General features: G+C 51.3%; 1 protein-coding gene across 1 annotated transcript in view; it reads right to left on the bottom strand.

Moving 5' to 3' along the window:
• Nucleotides 1-25,419, bottom strand: part of LOC144115503 (LIM/homeobox protein Lhx9-like) — a 61,948-nt gene that overhangs the window by 18,205 nt on the left and 18,324 nt on the right. Inside the window, exons 3-4 of the mRNA XM_077649912.1 lie at nt 24,734-24,855; nt 20,340-20,542 (exon numbers count right to left, since the gene is read on the bottom strand). Of these exons, the coding sequence (XP_077506038.1) occupies nt 20,340-20,542; nt 24,734-24,855 (325 nt within the window). The remainder of the gene's footprint in view (nt 1-20,339; nt 20,543-24,733; nt 24,856-25,419) is intronic.

Here is a 25,419-nt window from a genome sequence, read left to right as displayed (position 1 = left end):
CACGCGTTTCCTCTTCATCGATCAAAACTATCTAGTGCTTACCGCAACTCTACGCCCTCTACGAAGACAGGTTATAAATTGAGATCAGCATTCCTTCGCCACCGAGGTGCAAGTTTAGCAACCAAAAGCGCAGAGTTTACTTTTGCGCAAAAAAAAAAAAGAAATGGAACCAACTGACCTCTGCTGAGCTAGACAACAAGATGGCACTGTTAAGTAATAACGTCCCGTACGGGCTTCCTTTCCCCGCGCCTATTCCCAGCGCTTTAGAATGAAGACAGGGGACGTACGGTGCTTTCCTCAGCTCCACGTTGTCGTGCACCGGTCTGTCCGCCGAAGCGGGGCTTCCGCATACAGGGGCGAATAAACACGAGTCGGCGATTAGCGTAGGCGCCACCATGGAGCACGGTCAACAGATTCGCACAAACGCACCGGTTTTATTCAAGCGCACCGCTTCACCCCAAGTAGGGGCGGGGGACCTCGGGACCAGCTCTCCCGCGGGGACGACTGACACGCGCCGATCGATATCCAGTTTCAATTGCGCCGCCCCACAGCGCCGTTTGAGATAATCCGATCCCGGGAGGGATCGAGGGAGGGCGCGATCCAAAGCGCCGCGCTATGCGCCAGCAGCGGGCTCGCGACGCACGGTCGGTGCGCTCAAGCCTTTGACAACGTGACTTAAGAGTTTAGGGTAGTACAGACAACGACGAATCGCCTTTTGCCTCGTGGTGGCAGCGTGTGTGAGTGCGCGTGTCACGGGAGATTCGGGAACTCGAACTCTGAGTTTTCTAGGCTCCGACAGAATTCAAAAGAAAGTTTAGCCAAGTCCGCTGACCGGATAGGCGAACACGCATTGAAATCGGACATACCACCGAGCTTATATGACGTGCGCCGAAACGTTTACGCGCGAGCGCTTTTGCATTTTTCTACTGTGGAAATGTGGCTGCCACAGCCAGGGCCGAACCCGCGACAGAACCTACTGGACCACCGCGGTAGTAGCACTGGAAAGAGCGCAGTTCTCGTTTCGGCTTCTGCCCAGACACTGGGTGGAAAATGCTGGCATTTCACTTCTGAGGTCATCTGCCCTCGTCAAGAAATAAGATAACTTGACTCTTTCTGGCAGGAACAAAATGGGACCCGTAGCCACCTCTCATACAAGATACAATTTCCTAGCCTCAGAGGCTGTCCTCTCGTGTCGGCTTCGCTGTTGCGCAGCCGGGGTGCCTCTCGAATACCACGTGCAATGCCGTGTGGGAAGTGAGTGCGATGATGGCGATGATGGCCTGCCAGTGTGTCACCATGCGGTGTTTTTTACATCGATAGCTGTTCAGCGCCCGTTGCCGAGTTTCACGTAGTAGTAGTAGCAGTTTGTCGTAGTCGTCGCAGTGACAGGTCAGAGGGTGGTTTCCATGCAAGGAAGAAGGTATGACGTGAGCGGAAAAACCGGTGGGTGATTACCGCAGGAACCATCCGTAGGGCGGTTACCGTGGAAGGAGGAGGGTATCGGGAGACCGTAGGAATCGCCAGCCGGATGATGCTTACTGCGGAAGGTATGGCGAGAGCGTAATGAGGCGCAACCGGTGGGTGGTTTTCACGGAAACCACCCGTAGGAATAGTTACCCCGGATGGACGAGGAGAGTTATCCTGGAAGGTTTATGGTGAGAGCGTAGGAAGGCGTAACTGGAAGGTGGTGACCACGGGAACCGACCGGAAGGTGCTTCCTGTGGAAGGAGGAGGGCGGGATGAGAGCAAAGGAATCTCCAACCGGAGGATGGTTACCCTGGAAGCGGGAATGTATAGCGAGAGCATAAGAAGGGGCAACCTGTCGTTTGTTGCCCCCCCCCCCCCCCCCCCTGACCACCCGGAGGCAGGGTTAGCGTGGAAGGAAGAAGTTATGGCGAGAGCGTGGGAAGGCGTAACCTGAGGGTGATTGCCGTGGAAGGATGAGGAAGTGGAGAGAGCCGACAAATCCCCAACTGGAGGATGATTACCGTGCAAGGAGGCGGGCATAGCGAGAGTGTAAGAATGCGTACTGTGGTAACCATCCGGAACGTGGTTACCGTGGAAGGAGGCGGGAGGGTAGGGTGAGAGCCGAGGCATGTAGCATAGGCAAAACGCTTCGTCCAATTAGAGGATCATCGGCGGTGCTGCGTTTCTAGAGCAGCGGACTGGAGAGGAGACCTGAACGAAAAAGGACTACGTGTGGAAGACGAAAAAGAGTGCCCCAGAACTGCACAGATGCGAGGTCGTTCTCATATTCTCTACCCCAACATATCGTAAAGTATAAATACCATAACAGCTGTCGCGCGATCTCGTGTTAGCCATCCTGTCAAATTTTTATCTTTTCTCTTGCCTTAAGAAGATCCCCCGAGGAACGCGCTTTCATATTGCCACAGTCCCAATCAATCCAGTGGCGCCATGCCACGGCCGAACTGTTTTAGATGGGACTTGCCATGCCTTGCGCTCTCGAGGGGCTAGAGGTTTTTCGTCTTCCTCGCACGAGCTCCCTGCTGTCTTGGACGCGTAGCACGTCTAATTAAACCTGGATTTCAGTGCTTTGACCGTTTATCGGTGACATTTGGTGGAGGTGCGGGGTAACGATCCATGTACGCTGACCTCGAGGACACTCTTGACGTCAGATCTCAACGCGTGTCTACAACACCAGTCCACAAGGCGAGCCGCCGCCTGCGAGGCCTACAGCCAGAGTTCGGCCAACTCGCAAGACCAGCAAGGGCCATGACGTCCGCTACGGCTAGCCAGACAAGTCTGCATTCCGGGAATGCCCCGCCATTTGTCCTTCACACACCTCGGTCGCCCCCATCATTCCACGATGAGAGGTTTCAGGACGTCGAAGACTGGTTGGCCAGCTTTGACCGACTGGCGGGTTTCAATGAGTGGGACGGCGAGCGCAAATTGCGGAACGTGTACTTCGCCCTACAGGACTCGGCCAAGACGTGGTATGAGAACCACGAAGCTTCCTTCACTAACTGGGAGATCTTTCGCCGAGAACTCTTAGCCACGTTCAGCACCACCGAACGAAAGGAGAAGGCTGAAATCGCCTTGCAATCGAGGTCGCAGCAGCCGAACGAGAGCGTCGCCATGTTCATCGATGACATGACGCGACTTTTCAATCGCGCCGACCCTGCTATGCCCGAGGACAAGAAGGTACGCCACCTAATGCGCGGTGTCAAAGAGCAATTGTTTGCCGGACTGGTACGTGACCCGCCAAGAACGGTGGCCGACTTTGCCAAGGAGGCAACAAGCATGGAGCGTTCTCTGCATGAACGGGGCGCGCACTACGGCCGTCAGGCTAGTGTGGCAGCCGCTCACCACTGCACGCCCACGTCGTTACCCACTGAGGAGCTTCGAGAGCTTGTGAGGAGCCTGGTGCGCGAAGAACTCGAGAAACTTCGCTTCGAAGCTCCACAGGCAAGCGTCGCTGCCATACCGGACGTGGTCCGAGATGAAGTCAGGCGAGCTGTTCAGTCGCCACCAGCTCCGCAGCCAGCGGCCTATGTGATGACGTACAGTCAAGCACTACAAAGTCGTCCTTGGCCAGTGAGACAAGCCTTTTCCCCCGTCACTCCTGTGCCTTCACCGCGGTACCCAACTGCAGCTGTACCCGTCGTACCGCAGGAGCCCCTGTCCACCATGAGCAAAGCGCGTTTGGCGTACGCCAAACAATAGGCCGCTCTGCTACCACTGCGGGGAGCCCGGCCACATCCTCCGCCACTGCCCCTACCGCAGAATGGGCTTAAGGGGTTTTTCACCTGACGCACCTCGACCACGCTACGGAGAACGGCCGCGGGACATCGAGCAGTATCTGTCCGATAACGTGCAGCCAACGACCTCGCGGCGACGCCAGTCCCGTTCGCAATCCCCAAGGCGGTTTTCTTCGCCAAGCCGCCCGTCTTTTTCTAGCCAGTTCAGAGGCGCGTCCCCACATCGGGAAAACTGAAGACGGGGTACCCCCGGGGGTAGGGCCGCCGCTACTGGATCAAGTCAAGAGCCTCCACTCGACGATTCGCGGCTACGATCCAACCGACGACGACCTGACCCAACGACCTCAACGACAACGACGTGCTGCGACCGACTGGTGTCTGCCGAAATCCCAGTAATCGCTGATAATCGTGATGTGACCGCACTTGTGGACACCGGCGCTGACTTTTCTGTAATGAGCAGTCGGCTAGCTACGGCCCTCAGAAAGGTGCTGACCCCTTGGTCTGGACCCCAGATCCGCACCGCCGGCGGTCATGTGGTTACGCCAACTGGCGTCTGCACGTCACGAATCCAGATCCGCGGTGCTACTTTCCCTGGTTGCTTTGCCGTGCTACCGGAGTGCTCCAAAGACCTGATACTTGGTTTGGATTTCCTTCGGGAGTACGGTGCTGTCATCAACCTTCAGGAGCTGGTCGTGTCATTTTCCACTCAACCCCCTGTTGACGGCGATCCTGAGCTACGCAGGACTAAGTTACGCGTCTTTGAGGACCACGTATTAATCCCGTCAAGAGCTAGCATGTTTGTTACCGTAGATTGCGACAACATCACTGGTACTCGTGGCATCGCTGAAACCAACCTGTCGCTGCTCCTTGGTCGGCAAGTCTGTGTTGCTCGCGGAATTGTCGAGCTGAACAATGGCCGAACTGAGCTCTTGGTAACCAATTTTGGCTGTGAACCTCAGTGTTTGCCTGGCAGAACAGTTATTGCGTATTTCGAAGAACTCGGCGAATTCGCGGGACAGCACGCTTTGTCCGAAGCCTCGGCATCAGTGGAGGCACCGACCACTCCCATAAAAACTGACGTGAACCCGAACCTCCCGTCTAATCAGAAACGCTGCCTCGAAAGCGTTATCCAGTCTTTCTGTGACTGCTTCGCCTCGACCTCTAAGGTTAGGCAGACACCGCTCACTAAGCGCCGAATTATAGTCGACGCCAAACAGCGGCCGTTATGTCAGCCGCCTTATCGGATCTCTTCAAAGGAGCGTGATGTCATTCACCGCCAAGTTCAAGAAATGCTCCAGGACGACGTGATACAGCCGTAGACGAGCCCGTGGGCGTCGCCTGTTGTTCTAGTAGCAAAGAAAGATGGAACCCTACGGTTCTGCGTTGATTACCGACGTTTAAACAAAGTCACAAAAAAAGATGTTTATCCTCTGCCGCACATTGATGACTCCATGGATCGGCTGCGCCACGCCAAGTACTTCTCATCGCTAGATTTACGCAGCGGCTATTGGCAAATCGAGGTGGACGAACGCGACCGGGAGAAGACCGCCTTTATTACACCGGACGGTCTGTACGAATTCCGGGTGCTCCCTTTCGGCCTGTGCTCGGCTCCTGCAACCTTCCAGCGGATGATGGATACCGTTCTTGCCGATCTGAACTGGCAGTCCTGTCTCGTGTACTTGGATGACGTTGTCATCTTCTCTGATATGTTTGAAGAGCACCTGAGACGCCTGCGCGCTGTGTTCGAAGCAATTCGGTCGGCCGGTCTTTCCCTGAAGCCCGACAAGTGCCACTTCGCTTTCGAAGAGTTGAAGTTTTTGGGCCACATCGTGAGTGCTAAAGGGGTTAGCCCCGACCCCGATAAGACAGCCGCCGTGGCTGCTTTTCCTGTGCCCACCGATAAGCGAAGCGTGCGCCGCTTTCTGGGTCTCTGCGCCTATTATCGGCGTTTTGTGCAAAACTTCTCCCAGATCGCTGAGCCCCTCACCCGCCTCACGAAAGATTCCGAACCGTTTTTCTGGGGCCTGAAACAACAGAAGGCTTTTGAAGACCTCCGAACTCGTCTCCAAAGTACGCCCATCCTTGGACACTTCGACGAGTCAGCCGCCACTGAAGTGCACACAGACGCCAGCAACATCGGCCTCGGTGCGGTCCTTGTGCAGTGGCAGGATGGTCTCGAACGCGTAATCGCATACGCGAGCCGCACCTTGTCACGATCTGAGGCAAACTATTCCACCACCGAAAAAGAATGCCTGGCCGTTGTGTGGGCGGTGACCAAATTTCGCCCGTACTTATATGGCCGTCCTTTCAGGGTCGTCAGTGACCCCCCCTCACTGTGTTGGCTGGCGAACCTCAAAGATCCCTCGGGACGGCTTGCACGCTGGAGCCTTCGCCTTCAAGTGTTCGATGTCACCATCATTTATAAGTCCGGTAGGAAGCACAGTGATGCCGACTCTCTGTCTCGTGCTCCTATCGAGGACAACCGAGCTGATCCCGACGACGATTCTATTTTTCTCGGCGACATCTCCACGTCTGTCCTCACTCAACACCAAAGGGACGACAGTGAACTACGGCCTCTCATTGAGTATCTTGAAGGAAGCGCTGCGTCACCCCCGCGAATCTTCTCACGTGGGCTGTCGTCATTCTGTTTGCGAGATGGCGTTGTGTATAAGAAAAACTACAACCCGAAGGAAGCTGCCTATCTGCTCGTCGTACCTGCGGCCTTGCGCGACGAAGTTCTGCAGGCGTGCCATGATGACCCATATTCTGGTCACATGGGTTTTTCTCGCACTTTGGTGCGGATACGCCAAAAGTACTACTGGCCCAGGGTTGCTTCAATTGTCCAGCGTTACGTCAGAACTTGCCGTGAGTGCCAACGTCACAAGACGCCGCCGACTAAGTCAGCCGGACTACTGCAGCCTATTAATCCGCCACAAGTCCCCTTCCCCCAAGTCGGCATGGACTTACTGGGCCCATTTCCGGAGTCCTCGCTGGGTAACCGCTACATTGTGGTCGCCACCGACTACCTCAGCCGGTACTGTGAAACTAAAGCTCTTTCTCGTGGTACCGCTGACGAAATTGCGAACTTTTTCGTTCAAAATGTTGTGCTTCGTCACGGTGCACCCGCCATCGTTTTAACTGACAGAGGAACGGCCTTCACCTCGGCCCTTATGCAGGAGGTTATGCGCCTGAGCGGCACCAGTCACCGCAAGACAACCGCTTACCACCCTCAAACGAACGGCCTCACCGAACGGCTCAACAAGACGATCGCCGACATGATTTCCATGTATGTTGACGCAGACCACCGCAACTGGGACGCCATTCTCCCGTACGTCACATTTGCCTATAACACTGCTCTGCAAGAAACGACCCGCTTCACTCCATTTCGTTTGGTGCATGGTCGCAAAGCCACAACCATGCTGGACGCCATGTTTCTCCCGACTAGCAGTACCTCATCTGTTATGGGTGCTGCCCAATTCGTTCGTCACGCCGAGGCCGCCCGCCAACTCGCCCGACAGCGCATCCGGAACCAGCAAGCCCTCGCCGCTCGCCGCTATAACCTCCGCCACCGAGCTGTTAGTTACCAGCCCGGCGAACAAGTCTGGGTTTGGAGCCCAATACGCATGCGTGGGCGCTCCGGAAAGCTTCTACGCCGATATTTTGGCCCCTACGAGGTACTCCGCCAAGTCAGTGAGGTGAACTATGAAGTTCTTCCCCAGGGTACAGTTCGCTCCTCTCGATGGCCGACCCCCGAAGTCGTCCATTTCACACGGATGAAGCCGTACCACGCCCGCTAGCACTTCAGGCCTGTCCACACCAGCCGCCGGACACATGCGCCGTCCCTTGTCTTCGTGCTCCTCATTGTTGCGGCACCGAGTCGTTGCCCTTCAGAGAGGGGGAGTAATGCCACAGTCCCAATCAATCCAGTGGCGCCATGCCGCGGCCGAACTGTTTTAGATGTGACTTGCCATGCCTTGCGCTCTCGAGGGGCTAGAGGTTTTTCGTCTTCCTCGCACGAGGTCCCTGCTGTCTTAGACGCGTAGCACGTCTAATTAAACCTGGCTTTGAGTGCTTTGACCGTTTATCGGTGACAATATTTTCTCGGGAAAAGAAGGCCAATGAGCGCGCTTTGTTTCGAATGCCGCTGCAAAGCTGTTGTCCACGGCCGCCTAGGTTGGCGAGGGTTGAAAGAAGCACAAAAGAGGGCTGACATGAGCTGCTTAGAACTTCGTTTCACTGAGGCGTTGGCACATGATGCTATCGTTTATTAATTTCTCGTGCAGGTGCCCAGAAAGTTAAACCGAACACGAGATCGGAGTAAAAATCTTAACTGAATTTACTGCACAGGCCTGTGCAGCGTGCCTTTGCTGCGCCAATTCTGCAGCACGTCGTTCCGGATCTGTACGGGCGAAAGATTTGCGCTCTCGATCGTGTGCGTGACGTACAGCAGGCTTGCCCAACAGAGTAGTGCTGTCTGCTTCGATAAGCCCTGCGGCAGCCGCGATATATATATAGCCCCGTGTGGCGTCATTTTCCCCGAGGTGGCGCGACACTGGCACGCCATGCGGTGACCACGCGAACCCTTCCCTAGTTGGGACAGCAGTGCGCTCATAGCGGCCGATCCACGAAGCATCACATAGGGGATAGGAGACCATGCGATGTTTGTGGGCGTAATGTAACAGTTACAGCTGTAATATTGAATCGCGAGGCGCTGTAGCAGCGAATGCACGCGTTTCAGCGAGGGCGCAGGCAGTATAGATTCGTGTACGAGCGCTGAAATTTGATGTTCGCAATATTGGTCGCCAGAGCACGCCAGCCCGACGTTTAGAATTGCGAAGTCATTGTCAACCAAACGTCTCCTCGATTCCAGTGCCAGCTAAGATGGTTTGGGCAACTAAATCCCACTCCTACTGTATTTCTTGCGCTGTCCCATTGGCTAGCCTTAGTAGCTGCTGCGCCGAATAAGTAGCGACATATCACGAGAAATGGGCGAACAGTTGTGGATCCTTTCGTGATGCGGCATTTCAGAGGCGCATCGCTAGTCACGCCAGAAGCACGCGTCATGACGTAAGCCATCGCTGCACATAAGTGGCGCCACGTCGGGGCATGTATACGAATTAAGGCGTCCAAAGAGGTACCGTTGTGAAGCGTGCATAGTGGCTGACGTAGAAATGGAGGATGTGTTGGTCAAGCCAAGCGCGAATCCCGGCGCGAACATGTTATCGCATTCTTGTCTAAAGAGATAGCGCTGACAGCAGCACACGCCGCTGGCGCACGAGACCATCTCTCTCGGAAAGATGAATGCCAAAAATAAATCCTTACCTGGAGCGTCAAAGGCGTCCCTGAAGTGCAATACTTGACGCAGCGCTGATTTATTTTATGACGTTTAACGTCCCAAAACGACTCAGGCTGTGAGAAACGCCGTAGGGAAGGGCTCCCGATAATTTCGAACACCTGGGGCTCTTTCACGTGCACTGGCATCGCACAGTGGGCGAGTCTTTATAGTTCATCGAAATGAGAGCGCGCCGCGGCCGGGATCGAACCCGCGTCATTCGCGTCAGCAGCCGAGCGCCATAACCACTGAGCCACAGAGGCGGCTTGCAGCGCTCATTTGTCCCGGCTGTTCAAAGGGGGGACATTGCTCTGCTTGGATACCATCTGCGCTCCCGCTGTACGTAAAAAAAATCCAGACATTGTACGTGAAGATTACTTACAGAAGATAATAAAAGCCACTGAGCTTGCCCCCCCCCCCCCTCCCCCTGGCTCTGGTTTCGCTGATGATGGTAGACCCCCTTTTTATGTTTTTATTTTTCCTATTTTCTGCAATGCAAGGTATGAGAAGGTGCAACCAATTTTAATGACCCTATCTTGGATTCGAGAAACCGAAACTATGCCTCCATTTCGTTCCCTGACGCCATACTGACATAGTTCCACCTCTAGCCACCATATTGGACCACGACGTCATCATTGGCGCGCGGCAGGTGGTTGTTTCTACAATGCTATTGTAGATAGCGCTAGAAGTCGCAATGTGAGGTGCGCTGTTTTCTAGTTGTAGCTACAGATGGCGCTCTGATCTCAGGGTGGTAGGATACATCACGCAATCTCGGAACGTGATGAGTAGTTGCTGCTACAGATGGCGCTGTGACCAAGAGCTGTAGCAGACACGACGAAATGTCGAAACGTGATGAGTAAGAGCTAACGCTCTTAAAAGAAGAAAGAAATTCCACTTGCACACAGAAGAAGGCACTGCTCCCCTGGCACCCATTTGGGCGCTATAGTGAAAGGGAGACGCAGAAAGTGTGTCCACACAAGCTGTCACATACGGGTATAGCGCCTGTACATGGTGTTTCACCTAAGACTGCACAATATTTAAAAATAAGCTTTTGGAGCTAGAGGAACGCTTTTTTCGGTATAGCATTGTCAGGGGGGGTAGTACACCAGAATAGAGCTAAGACGTGCTAACTAGCAAGCTGGTTAACTAATAGCGAATAGTTAACTTTTTAACTATTACAGTTACGCTCCTTAATTATTTAGAGGCGTGTAGCACGCCGTCAGAAATATCCTTATCAGTTTTTAGAATTTCGAAAACGCCGTTACCCTCGGTGCTATGGCCCAACAAATTTTGGCTACATCGCTCCAAATACATGCGCTCTCGAGAAGCTTGCAGGCAGAGCATCCTTCCCCGTGCACGTAACTCGTCGAACATAATAAAAAAAAAAATCATCTTAGTTCAGCCACGGAACCGAGCACAATATATGGCGTACACTCCCAGTACATATCTTCGCTTTCATTGAACGATGCCATGCAAGCGATCAGCTTAGCTTATAGAGGTCAGGATCAGTGAACAGTTAATACATTGTCCCAACGGTCACGGTTTATTTGTTGACAGCTAACGCAGCTCAGGACAGGCTGCGCTGACGCGCAGCTCTTATCGGACACAGTAGAAGCAGTTAGTACAAAACGAATATGTCAGCGCGTATGGACGACAGCTTTTTTTTGTTGCTTTGCTGATGTTCACAGGCAACTTTGCACGCACGTGTACCGGGATTCCTGTTCTGAGCGCTTCAGGGCGCAGGATGGAAAAACTGCTACGTTGCTTTGACAACCCACGGTACAGCGAAGTTTCGCGCCTTCTTTTTTTTTGTTCCTTTTACAGCGAAAGGGCAAACGTTGTTGAATCGCGGGGCTGGTTGCCATGGATTTTAAGCGGCTTAGAAGCAGGGCGGGAACAAGCTCGATCGCAGCGCATCTCCCGTCGCAGCAGCTCGTGAGCGGCAACCTCTTTGTGAATCCCGCTGTAGGCGGCGACGTGCACCGCCCAAATGCGCACGCGTCGCGCTTACGCCGCCAGAAAAGCCCTGAAAAATCCGCGTGGCTGGACTCAGAGCAGTGCTTATAACTATTCTTTTATTTACTTTTTTTTCGCATGCCATAGTTCTAAGTTCAAAAAATATAAAAATGCACTCGCCCACAGCCAAGACGCGCTGATGGCGGCGCTTTAACGTCGATAAAAGGGAATAGCCACTCCCTCCGGCGCTTTGTCTACGAAAGCCTATCAGCGCTCTAGCGAAGCTACGCTATGAGGGGATTGTCATGCTGCACGTGAGTTATGAGGGGCGTCGTTACTGGAGAACTCCGCATTAAAATTTGGCTACCTGGAATTTTTTAACCTGCTCTGACATCGCACAACACACGGGTGTTTTCGCACTTCGCCCTCAATCGAAATGCAGAAACCGCGACCGGGATTCGACCCTGCAAGTTTTGGCTAAGCAGCCGAACACCATAGACATTGGGCCACCGCAGCAGGCTGCCGTGCCAACAGTAATGCTGCGTTGGGGGAATTTTTTCCGTTTTCAGGGAATTTGAGGAGTGTAGAATTCGGGGAAAAAGGAATCTTCGTGCGCTTTGAGGGGATTTCAAGAACAGAAGTTTCCTCCTTTAACGCTACAGTGTTAAAGGACCAGCAACGCATAAAAGCAGCGAAAATTGATGGGCATGGCTCTGGTAGCTGGTCCCCAGAGAACAACATAGGAGGCAGGTGGGCCACCTAGGTCATGAGACCTTGCGGCGTCATCACAAACTGCCCACTTTATAAGCATGCAGTTAAATTTATGATTGGTCGCTCAGGAAGGGAAACCTGGGGCGCACAAGGCCCACCGCTGGTAGCATCTTCCATCGCAGGGCAGTGGCTCATCGCTTAACCGCTGCACCACTGCACCAGGAAGGGGTATGAGGACTCCCAAGGATCTATGAATGTAAAGTAGAGAATGACCCTCTGCATATATGTACATTAACACTTTACGCTATCGCGTCATACCCTTAAGGCGTAGGTTCGGTGTCTCCTCCAATTCTTTTTTCTTTCTAAATTGCTGGCTTTTACCAACCGCACAGAGAAGAAGGATCAGAAGAGGAGATTTTGCGATCTAATTAAGGAACTTTTCAGTTACGGCATATAACATTCCAGAGAAGCCCAGGCGGTCGAAATTATGCGCAGCCCTCCACTACGGCGTCCCTCATAGCCTTAGTCGGCTTGGGACGTTAAACCCCGTAAAACAAAGAAATAAAACTTCAATGCGGTTTTTCCTAGAGTTGTCCGCTCAGTTCGAAAGCCCTCAGATTGCACGATGCGAGAGACGTCGTGGAACAGAAGGTGAATTCTCCTCATTCTGCACGGGAGCGTCTCACGCTTGCCGCAAAAATGTAGGAACTAGCTGGTTCACGGAATGGTTAATGCAGTGATAACGCCATGGACGGATGAGTACCGTTGCCCCCGAACTTTTCTGCCCCTCCCACTGAACTGCTTCTAGACGAACACAAATAGCCACAGGAGCCTATGAATAACTGGGCGGATGTGTGGACGAGGGAAGTTTACTCTGCATCAGGGCATGGGTAAGGGCCTGTACGGTTGGGATTCGGTTGCCCAATTTGGCTTTCACGGGAGGGTGGAGTTCATGCGGGACAGAGTGGCCATAGAGTGGCGCTGCCGCTGAGCCGACAGCTTCGTGCATATAGTTGTCTTCTTGCTGCGGAGTGGAGCATGTGGACGGGACCGCAACGACGACGACACTGACGACACGACCCCGGGACAACCTGGCTAAAAGAGCTAGCGCTGCAGTAAGATAAAAAAAATAATCAGAGGGGACAGTCAAGCTCCGCCTGAAGGGTGTGACCTAATAGAGTAATGGGCTAATCCTCATATATGCAGAAGGTCATTCTCTACTTTGCATTCATAGATCCCTGGGAGTCTTCATGTCCCTCCTGGTGCAGTCGTGCAGCGGTTTTAAGCAATGCGCCACTGCCCTGCGATGGCAGGTACTCCCACCGACGGGTCTCGCGTGCGGCGCAGGTTGTTCTTCCCGAGCGACCAATCTTTAAATTAACTGCCTCCTGCCCCGATGGCCAGTTTTCTCACTATCAGGTGGCCAGGTTGTGATGACAGTGAAAGGTCACGTGACCTAGGAGGCCTACCTGCCTCTTGGGCCGCTCTCTGAGCACCACCTGCCGGAGTCGTGCTCTTGATCTTTCCCTCACAACTAATTTACTAGGTAACGGGGCCTTCAACTCTGTCGCGTTAATGACGGCTGAACCTTCTATCAGCTTCAATGAACAGGCCGGATGGAAGAAGTGCAGTCCATTGGGTCTAGAGTGAAAAGAAACATGTAATTTGCGTCCACTCAATTATTTCAGCTCAGATGGGGCGTCAAGTACTTCAGGCTGATTTATGTTTCTTTGATATCCGCCTAGTGCTTCTTATCAGCCATATTTTTTAATTAAGTTCGAATATATGCAGGGCTCATACAGGCTTGTATATAAATTCATGCGCTCCTCATAAGTGTGAACCCTAACTAGATCTGTAACCATTCCTTTACTCCAGGCTACATAATTAGGTTACGTGGAAATTGCTGCACGCTTCCATGTAGTCTCGACATTTTCTTTTAACTTCGTGAGACTGCCATTTATTGGATATCTTAAGCCATGTTCAATGTAGCGTGCGCAATACTTGTAGATCCGTACGTTGGTATAAAAAAGCTTGCAGCTAGGGTTTCACCACGGTTATACCCAAAGGTCGAGGGATAGCATTTTGGCAATGGGCCCAGGCAAAATTTGTAGGTCGCCATCGTGTCGGGCCACTCAATTATGGTTGACATCGATTTTGGTCCAAATCGGCCAAATTCAATTTCGGGGCTGGACCGGGCTAAAGTTTTGGAAATTAGCCGGGCCAAATTTGGTGCTCGCCATCGTGCCAGACGCGGTCAACTATGGTTGGACATCGATTTTGGTCCAAATCGGCCAATGCCACTCTGTCGAAATGTTGCTATGCTGCACGTGCTTCTCAAGGTTAAACCAAGGTGAAGTCAGGCACGGAATGGTGAGCGACTTTTGTGTTCAGTAGAGCTACCTCTATAAAACCGACATCTAATATCCGGCGGTGTTCTGAGCACTGACCGTCCACTGTAAACACGAATTAGCCTATATGGGGAGTAAAAAAGGGAGTAACCCATCCTCTAACGCACTCCCGTTCAGGGGCAGGGTATGCTGCCCATATTTTGGAGTATATTTTATTCACTAAATATGCGGAATGCTTACTGTTGGCAAAGTAGGTATATTCCCTCTGCAAAGAAGAGTAACTTTATGCAGTTAGCAATGGGAGGAGGCTTATAAACGTGACACCAGAGGTCCTGAGGCCAGCAAAATAAAAGAGATTGTACAATATTGGCAACTGCTAGAACTTCGCATGTTTTGAAGAGGCAATTTGTTTCCGTTGCCAACCGTACGCATTCTGTATTTTTAGTGACGAAAATATATCCCACAGCTTCTCAGCTTCTGCAGCATGCCCTGCCCCTTAAACGGAGTGCGCTAGAGGGCAGCACACTCCCTTTCTACTCCTTTCGTGTTTAGAGTGCGAATACGGTGTTTTACAGATAAGGAACAGGGACCGCGCAAAAGGTCGTCCTATCTTTGCGCATTCTTGATATGGAGAGGCGGGGTTAATAAAGTTCTAAGGGTTATATTATGGGCTGTGTTATGTGCGCAATACGTGCTTGCCAACATTGAGAGTACTTATTATTTCGGATTGCGGCTAAGCTTTAATGAGAAAGCAGGACATGGGCACGAAAAACGGAAAGTTTCGAAGACTCATGCTCATGTCGTGTTTTTTTATGAAAACAGTGCAATCTGAAATATTAATTAGCATGCATTTTAAACTAACCTCCTTCGCCGCTTTGCTGAACCTTAAAGATTGCAAACTCGAGTCGCATATTTTGCTTATTCTGATATTCATTCGCTGAAGAAATTGGTTTTTGAGGAAAGAAAATGACACAAAAACTGTTCCGCATATTTCGGTGGTCACCCGAAGCGCGCCGTAAGGGAAGGGATAAAGGAGGGAGTGAAAGAAGAAAGGAAGAAAGAGGTGCAGTAGTGGAGGGCTCCGGAATAATTTCGACCCCCTGTGGATCTTTAACGTCCACTGACATCGCACAGTACACGGGCCTCTAGAATTTTTCCTCCATCGAAACGCGGCCGCCGAGGTCGGGATCGAACCCGGGTACCCGAGCTCAGTAGGCGAGCGCCTTAACCACTGAGCCACCGCGGCGGGTATCACTTGATGTGCGAACTAAATAGGCTCGGTATCTTCGAATATTTTTAAGGCAAAATATTACAGCGTACCATGAACATAGTCTGTACGTGCATATCTTCGTACACCTCCAGAATCAATGCAATGTGGTGCTGCGGAATAGCATCTGTCTTTCCGAGCACTTTCCTGTGGCATACTGCCGTATAAACAATCGAAATTTTGCACAGGTGTTTAGTATTGTGCAGTTGTATTGCTGCTTTATGGTGGTCTTGATGACAACAAAAATTAAGGTAACTTTTTCGTCGAGCTCGAAGTGCAGTTGCTGGCAGTAGCTTCTCAACGGCTAATGCGACACAATGAGTCCTTAATCTGAAACCTAGCAGCGGCGGTAGTCTTTCTGTCTGTTTTTTCTTCTGCTTTGTAATCAATAATCTTCCAGCCATGAAATAATGGCGCTATTCATTTTCCCCTAATGAACGCCACACGAAGGGGAGAGGGCCAGGCAAATTTATTATTATTTTTTTTTAATTCCTCACCATTAATTTTGATGAACACAACAAATTGAAGAAGAAAAAAAGTGCTCCTATACATTCATAGCTTTAGACGACTGCTGGCTTCCTTTATATGTATTTTGATATGATAGATATTTACATGGTGAAGAAGCACAGTAGGACGGCTCCAGGTTGATTTCGACCACTTGGGGCTTTTTAACGTGTACGTGTAACGGGCGCGCCTCTTACCTTTTTTGTTTTCGCCTGCATTCAAATGCGGCCGCTGCGGGCGGTATCGAATACGCGACATTGAGGTCCACAGCTCGGTGGCACAGCTACTGAGCTACCGCAGTGGGTGCCGGCACGTTTCTTGCGCTGCCCATTTCTTATCCGCGCTATACGTGAAGTGCATGAACTACAAGACAATAGAGAGTTTTAGTTTCACGTACGTAGAGGCTTCACGTACGTAGAGCTCTTACGGGTGACCAGTGCGCATGCGCAGAACGCAAAGGGTATGAGCGAGTCTCACGTACGTACGTGAGATTCCGATTTTTACGTTGCGGTCTTTGCGTTGCTTGCGTACGTAGCGTTGACAAACATGGCGGCACCCTGCCCGCCGCTTCACGGCGATAACAGCTTCGTCGCTAATCCCTCGAGGCGATATGGTGTTCTAAACTGCTGTATTCGCCTTCGATTTGCTCATTCTTACCCTAGCATAAGGTTTCAAGCGACAAATAGCTTTTGTTTTTCAAATATAAGGGCGATTTTTCAGCTGTTAAGCCTGACGAAGTAGCGTTGGTCGTCGTCATAGCAACGGTCTCGCTATGAATGGCTTGGCTTAAAGACTTGTCTTGAATGATTTAGGCTACAACCAGTGTCTGTGTTTCTTAGTAGATGGCGCTAGGCGTAACGCGCGGCGTGTTTCGCGTACGTGTAACTATAGACCGTTTACAGAGAGCAGTTTGCTCTCTCCACGGCAGGCGGCGCCACTAGGACGGCCTCCACTTCTGGCCTTCGGAGCCGTCGTTAGCAGCATCGGCGCGCAGTGCGGAACGCTGCTGCGCTTCTTGTACATGAACGTCAAGCGACTCAAGCAATTTAGCTTTGGTACGGATGTCATGCGTATTGATGAAACAATACCTAGAGCTGATGTCCCTGTGGTCTAGTGTCGAAAAAATAGTCGCACTTGTTACCTATGGTAACCTTCGCGACACAACTGCCGCCGTCTTTCGAAGAGCTGTCTCGCGACTTCATGACGCTTTCAGGGAGAACAGAACGTTGATGTTGAACACCTCACAAATTCAATGCGCCAGTTTATTTCAGAGCCAGCAGTAGCTGCGGGAATGCCAGATCGAGCGTACATGCCTGCAACCTTTCTCATTTTCGACAAACAATGATCCAATACATTGACCACGTTACAATATTATTTGCCGATGCAGCTTAATACGCATTTAATAGCCGCATTTTATCTTCTTCCTTTTTTATGTTTTATTTTACCTTTCCCGCACCGCTCTCCTTCCGACTTTATCTCCCAAATTCCCTTCCCCGTGCAGCGTAGCATGCCAGAGATTTTCAAGCACTGGCTAAATTATGTTTTCCCATTAAGTATCTTTTTTTCTGTATATAATCGGGGCTATTTTAGACCTTTGCGATAAGTGCTTCCTGGGCGTCGGCACAGTGCTCACTAAACTGTGGTGCGTACTTGGCGCTTGCATGGTGGAAGCGGCAACGAGCTTATCAAAAGTCCTCAGGGGAGCCGCTTCGACATGCAATTCTCTCGCCCAGTGCAAAGCTCTGCAGAAGTACTCTAAGGCACCGGATAGAGGTGAAATTTATCAAGACATGTATATTTCCGCTTACTCCGGCTGTCTACATCTGCGGGTAATGAACTCCGGAGCAGTTTTCAGTTTTACGTAATTAACAACAGCGCACAGTCGAACGTCGCCGAGCTTCTGAACGGGCCCTGGAAAAACATGCATATTCTTCTTCTGGAAGCCGGAATGTTAACGGAGGATAAAGTAAATACCTGGACGATCGGCCGGCGATCACGCGCACGTTCGGTTCTAAGTCGTGTGCACAGTGCTGAACAGTGAACGTTCTTTACAGTTGTGAACCGATATTCCTTCACTCGGAAAAAACATCGGGCTCCAAAAAGCAAGCTTGCAGTCATTGTCCCGCTTTTAATCTGCAGTTGGACAGCAAGTTATGCGGTACACAAATTGCGTTATACGGTGAATTGACTGAATAAATATGGACGCGCAGGTATAGCCAATCGCGGTTTGTTGACACATTCGAACCAATGCGGGCGGTCTGAAGGAGACGAGTAAATGAGCTGATTGAACCGAACGTTTTGCAGTACCAATACGTTCTATGAGCAGTCACACTAAGTTTTCGTGCCGTCCGACAGCTCGTTATTTACAGCGAGAGCCGGAGAAGCGTCTTGCAGCCGGGCATCAGAGCGCCGGCAGCCGTCGGAAGGAGAAGGCCCCAAGGCCGGCGATGGCGAAATGGTCACGTGACCATATATGGCGGCGCCCATGTTCCCGCTCTGTAAAGCGTCTATAAGGGTTTCAAACCACCTGCGTGCACGCTACGTAGACTTCTCACGTTTGCGTACGTGAACCCTCTACGTACGTGAAACTAAAACTCTCTAATGTCTTCGCACTCACGCCCGACGGCTTTTACGTGCATAGGCTCAGGAGACGCATGTAAGCGTGAGCAATCGTGTGCCGCCAAGTGCGAGCGTGAGCGATTGGAAGCACGACTGGTTTCTGGTTTAAGGGCTGGGAAGGGATTTCGTATGTTAGTAAGAGCGTGAGGCAGTGTAATGCCCCTCTACTCGTCGCTGGCGTGTACTGGCCTCCAATATCACAGCTGACTATGACCGGCGTTACACTGCAAAAGCATCGTGCCTGGTGGAGATCCACCGTGTATGCTACCGTTCATTGATGCGGAGTCAATGAATGAGAGCCCACGCGGAGACATTTTTGAGTGAGGCTGACGGGGCTGGCTTAAGATTCAGCGCGAAAGCGTTCTTCCACCGTTGCCACGTGTGATAAGACCACAGTATTGGCACTTTGCTGCCGCACGAATCACATTTGCTTACTGCTGCTTCCATATAGGATGCGCCTAAATATCGCTTTTTGAACACTTCGAACATTATTAAGTTGACAAGAACAGTGAAAATTTTATCTCATTTAGAGCGAATTACATTGAGGCCAAGAGCCGCCGCGGTGGCTGAGTGGTTATGGCGCTCGGCTGCTGACCCCAAAGACGCGGGCTCGATCCAGGCCGTGGCGGTCGAATTTCGATGGAGGCGAAATTCTAGAGGCCCGTGTACTGTGCGACCTCAGTGCACGTTAAAGAACCTCAGGTGGTCGAAATTTCCGGAGCCCTTCACTGCAGCGTCTCTCATAGCCTGAGTCGATTTGGGACGTTAAACCCCCATAAATCAAACCAAACAAAACATTGAGGCCAAGCAGTTCCAATGCAGGTAAAGAGAATGAAGCGCTTTTGAGGCGAAAATGCGAAGAGGACTCTTCATTGTTATCCAGACGAGTTCAAATCTATATTGATAGGGGGTTCGGAATGCAACGGCATTAGCGTTGCTGATAAAAACTGGCACGCAAGCCTTGAATAAAATTGTTTATCGAAAAAATTATATATAAGAAAGGTCGCGGAGGGGGGGGGGGGGGGGGGGGGCTCTCGCGGACATATACAGTTCTGCGACTGTTGACATTCACGTTCGCGCCAGGCAACACCTACGGTCTTTCATCCATCAGCTGCAGCAATTACCTCATACGCTGTGCCGGAAACACGAACAAGAAATCTGATAAATACGTACATACCACTCCATTACGGCCTGAGTAAGTAGCTGGTCCCTGGTATGGCAGGCGCTGCGGAGTTCTATACGGCACCGCAAGCGTTGCGGCCCAGGTTGACCGCTGAAGTGGGGAGGTATACGTACAGGCTTGCAAACCGATATACACGGAGCGAAGCGGCGGAGGTTGCAACCGTTTGAAAGCCATTTGCGTCGAATACGCACGGCAAGCATGCGGCCCGTATGTCGAAGCATCGCCAGGTAGGGCAGAGACGCATCGTTGAGCGACACAGAGAGGCAGTGGTGTAGGTGCCTCTTTGTACCGTTTCTGGCCAGACTCACTATCGAAGAAAGCACAGAGCCAGCGGCACTACCGCCCATCGCTGGCTACGTGCCCCTTCGAATTAGTGGGCTCACTAGCTCACCAAGTGTGGGAAAATCCTTTGACCCTTACCTCTAAGCGAAGAGGGCCTCACACCCCATGTGCGGCAGATATGACCTAAATGCTTTCAGTGCGGGCAAGGCAACGTAATGAATCGTTAACGTGCACCGTTCCAGGCTTTCCGGACACAACCGATAGGTATGGGACGATGACGCAACCCGCGACATTTCGAAGAAGCCGCGATGGCCGTTGAGTACACAGTAGACCGGGAATCCTCGGCGAGTGAATCATGCTTCTCGCGTCCCGCTACAAGCGCGCAGAAGCGGCGGGAGCGCGTATAGTCGGAGTGTACCTGCGATGAGCGCCGTGTCCTGGAAGTGCAGCTTGCAGAAGACGCTGTTGTCGCGCATGCCGAACACGTCCCCCTTGAGAAGCGGGCAGAGGCAGCTGGCGCAGCGGAAGCAGCCCACGTGGAAGGCCAGCCCGCCGCGAACGCGCATCACCAGGTCCCGCGGGGACAGCGCCGCGCCGCACGCGCAGCACCGGACGAACGCCCTGCACCGACGCTGTCCTTAGCGCGCCACCCACTGCGCTGCTTCAATCGCGGCACGCAAGCAACGCGAGTCTCGCCTCCGCAGGACAGTCATGTAGAGGGTATGTCTATAGCGAGAACAGTGGCTGCACTTCCATGTGTACGCTCTCTCCACATTTTTGCTAACCGTGGTGGCAGCCATTGCGGCAACGCGTCCTGACAGCCTACTGCAATTATGCGAACCAAATGCCTGGCGTTCTAATCTGGGAACATGACGTTTTCAGAGCGGTGACTGTAACCCCTGCCATGGTATGGCTGTTGTCACCGTGGCACCAGGGGTACCAGTGGTGTAAAGCGCGGAGAAGAGATTTCACTAAACCCCCGAGGCGCCGTAAACAACTAGCTATACTTGTACGAGCGTTGAAATCTGTGTAAAGATAATATTTTCGCGCCTTTGAGTATCCTGAGCGGAATAAAATTTCACTTTGAAGTTTATATCGGCCATCATAGTACCAGTTAGAATAACGCGATTGGAGGAGATCGCTGTTGGGATTTCAGTGCCCTCTGTATTTTCTCCGCAGAACACTGGCTGGCTATCAGGAGGTGCCGTCAAAATGGCTACCACCGCTGTTTGCAAGAATCTGGAGAGGGTATGCATGGGAATGCGGGTGCCGCTTTCGATCTAAAGCGACACGGAAGCTTAGACAGTATTCCTGCAAGGTTTTCGAAATAATTCCGCTTGGAAGTTCAAAAATATTACATCTAAAAAAATTTCAAAGCTTTTTGCCCCAAAGTCGATGATGACTTTTGATCTTTTTTTGTCGCAACAGCGTCTGAGGCTAAAGAGCGGCATGGCACAAGGTATTTTTCTTGTTCTCAAGGTGGGGCCAAAGACCCATTTTTGTAGCAAAGTCGGATATTTTTTTTGTTGTCTCCTTATGTGCAAGCACCCTTGTCGCATTACAACGGCGCAGAGGTTTAACGCAACCTCATCTCTTTGCTTTTCCCCTCTGAAGAGAGCTTCGAACACACGAAGCCATTTCTGCGAGAAATTGAATCTTCAGTGGCCAATTCCTGCTGATTCCATCCAGTTCGCCATTGAGCGGCGCCGCTACAAATTTCGTGAATTTGGCCTGAAGTGATTCAAATGTTAAATGTTAGAAACAATACCACTACCGCCACATCCATTCCATTTTTCGTGGAAAAGGGATACTTTTTAGCACGAAACAACAAAGAAAGGACGAAGACAGAGCACAAGACACGAAAGACTTTGTAATAAGACTTGCATTTCTAGAGACAGTGCTCTCCTCAGGGAACACTGGGGCTCCGCCGCGCACCATTGGGAACAAAGACAGCGCCTTTAGTGGCGACAAAACAATATAAAGCTCTCCCCTTTGATTAGACTCTACGCATAGCCTAAAGTAGATATCACTTTAGCGGGCTTATTAAAAAGGCACGCAGTACGAGCAAAACGTATTCTTGATTCGTTGTATTCTTTTTTTTTTTGTTGCCATCTATGCTGCTCTCGAGCGTCGCCAAGCATGCACGAAGAGTCCCGCTTGTCTGAAAGCCTTTCAGCGGTGCGCTACTTTCAGCTCTGTCGAAAGCCTCACGAGCTCTTAGCGTTTGTAACGCCAGCGCAGCAACGGAAAAAAAAAATTGCAACCAACGCAACCATTCTCAGTGCCTGAATGCTAGCGCCATCTGGTGTCACTTAAAGGCGACCCCTACGTGACTATGGGAGCACGTCTAAGAAAAATTTCGCGCATACTCTCCGAGTTGCTTACCTTTAAAAATTCGTGGCTTATCACGGCGACCTCAGCTTGGCTATTTGTAACATATATGAATGTTATTCAATGGCCCCTGTGCACTACAGAAGCATTTTTGGGCAGAAGCAATGCAGTAAAACATAGCGTATCTCCTTGAACTTTTCGGCTACTGCTTAATCGTGCTATTAGTAGCATGCACAGAAGAGGAGCCGCCTTTCTTTTTTTCTTGGTGAAAAGCCTGAATGCTCGAAGTAGCTTGCGGCACTTGATGAGAGAAACACCAGCTAACACGTTGCCGTGCATTGCTGTGCATGAGACGCTGAATTTTTTAACGTAGGGCATGTCGACCCGGCAATAATGAAACCACGCCGACATACCGTATGTCGAAAAACCCACGAACTGCACTTATGCTACCTACTTCGAAAACTGCCTGCTCCAGCATTAGTTAGGCAAAGTGCTTTGCGGAAAAACCAACTTAAGGTTTAGGAAACTTCAGGAAGATTCAGGGCCATCGTTTTCGTTTTATGCTTATTACAAAACTTTGATAGCTTAAAATTTCCACCGATTCCTTGAGCCGACTTCGTTTACTCTAACACGGAATCGTCTCTAGGAAAGGTTTGAAATTTCGAACTTTCCGAAAAGCATGTTTTTTTTAATATTCTGGCAAATAAAATTTATATATCGCCCCAAGTTGAAGCAGTTAATGTACTCGCGCTGCAAGACATGATATAATATCGGTAAAGAGCAGAGGAATATATTGCGCAGCTGTCTTCACCTTTGTTTCATACTCCTCTCCATGAAATACTCGTCCTTCCGAGTGCGAAGCACACTTTTACGCGCAAGAACCATTTGCGACTGGCCGGCGTCTTCTTTTATTATTCATCATCGGAAGTGGCCAGCACACGTGCGCCAGCCAATCCCTAATAGCTCTTGTGCGCAAGATAGCTTCGCGAATTTGACTGCACATCTGCAGCTTCATCTTCCACAACGCTCTGCAGGCGTTGTCAGACGTATACGCAGCACGACACTCGTGAACGGTGCACATCACTGAGCCAAGAACTTCGTCCTTATTGTTCGAGCACCGGAAGTCACGCCGACGCTCGGACACCTAGCCTCTTAGAGCTATAACACCGCAGAGTCAGCCCGGAGTTGACGCATTTTTAACCGCTTTTACGCTATGACGACGGGAGTTAGACGAGCTATGCGGGGATTCGCGATGCACGAATCCTTGCGCCACAAAACATCAATTGAAGGCGTGGACCTGAGATGCATGCTTTAGTTTCCCTGCCGAACACCAAATAGCATTTTAGACTCAGGACGTATACCTAAGGGGGCCTTTAGACACACGCCGCAGATTATGAAAATAGAACCAACACATTTCACCGGTATATGGCCAAGAATTCAGACTTATCCCTTGAGAGGATAGGTTAAGAAAAGCACCCGTAGGTTCATATACTCGGATACAAACAAACACGAAGAGGACTTTTCCCGAAAAAGGAACCCCTTCCGTCCAATGACGTCGGCCTATTCTCATGAACGTGTTAGCGTGACAATGCAGGGAGGGGAATATACCAGACCATAGAGGGAGGGGACTATCACCTCTCATCTGCCACTCCCCGCATTGTCACACTAGCAGGGTCATAAGAATCGGCTGTAGCGATTGGCTGGAAGGGGGTCCTTTGACGGGGAAAAGAAGCTTCGTTCTTGAGTTCGAGCCCGTGTTCTGGGACTCAACCCTTTCAGCGAAGCCACTGACTCACTTTGCGTCGTGTTTGCCGTCAAAATTGTAAAGGCCCACACTCATTATACAGAGCTTTAGAAGAACTTCTTGTTAGGCTATTTGGTGCATGGTTATTCTTAAAGACGAGTTGCGCACACCTAAAAGAGAGGCAGAGGAAGAACACAGGAAGACGGAAAGAGCGAAAACTGTGAGCTGGTTTTATTAATAGCACTGATGTTTAAATAGGCAGTGTGTGCACACGTGCCTAAAACAGGGGGAAAACGAGAGAAGGAAGGCCAATCAAGGTCTGTGCGCAGGTCAACAAAAAGCGACCTGTGCAAAGGCTTGATTTTCCATCCTTCTCTCGTTTTCCCCCTGTTTTAGGCACGTGTGCACGCTGCCTATACAAGCCGCAGTACTGCAAATAAAACCAGTTGATAGTTTTCGCTCTTTCCGTCTTCCTGTGTCCTTCCTCTGTCTCAATTTTAGGTGTGCGCAACTCGCCTTTAGTAACAATCACTACTGAGCATTGGTCAGGTATCTGTCTCTCTTTCCTCCCTTCTCTTCCGACCTCTGCTTTTCTTTATTTTTGTTTCCTCGTGAACACATGAATACTATTCGACGCGCTCTCTCCCGGTCCCTATTCTGCTCGCGTTCAATAGCGGAGTCACATCCCCACACACGCGTGATCTCCCGCGAGGGAACAATGCCAATGAGGCTCGTACCTGAGATAGTCGTCCCGGCAGTAGATGCGTCCCTCGCGGGCAAAGCAGGACGCCTGCGAGTCTAGGCCTGTGCCGCACAGGCAGCAGCGCAGGCATCCCGTGTGCCAGGGCTGGTCCAGCGCCTGCCGGCAATGGACAGGAACCAACTTCATTTCTGTTATCCGAAACTCTCTAGGTTAGAGGAGACCCTTTACGGTAGCAAATCGAATCCAAGTCATTCAACCTGCTAGCAGGATCGTGGAATGTTCATAGCTGAACGAAGCACAAGACCCCCAAGAAATACAAACATTTAGGGGACACTTAATTACACTACATGTTGAGAAAGCGATAGCGTTGAATTCCGAAGCTCGCTCGGCTTGCATCTCCTCCTGCGTCATTGCTGCTCGTCGCAACGCGTATCCCGTGCAGGCGCCGATGCTCCACCTCCAGCGACATACTTCCATGGTCGCCCTCTGCGCTTGCGGAGATTTTCCACTGCAGTATACACGCGGGGCGTTGGTTCTCGCCCCATTCGAACCTGCCACGGGGAGCTCTCTATGCGCGTCTGCACATGTCCAAGCGCAGCTGGCAGCTATGGCGCCGAGCCCGCCACTGCGTCAGACATGTCACATGCCCTGCGCACCTGCCAACTGCCAGCGCACCTGTAAGCTAGGCCATGTCACATGGTCTCACGACGTCACAAACCC

The sequence above is a fragment of the Amblyomma americanum genome, chromosome 1 (genome assembly GCF_052857255.1).
Source record: "Amblyomma americanum isolate KBUSLIRL-KWMA chromosome 1, ASM5285725v1, whole genome shotgun sequence".
Classification (NCBI taxonomy): Eukaryota; Metazoa; Arthropoda; class Arachnida; order Ixodida; family Ixodidae; genus Amblyomma; species Amblyomma americanum.
This window is presented reverse-complemented; position numbering and strand designations above follow the sequence as displayed.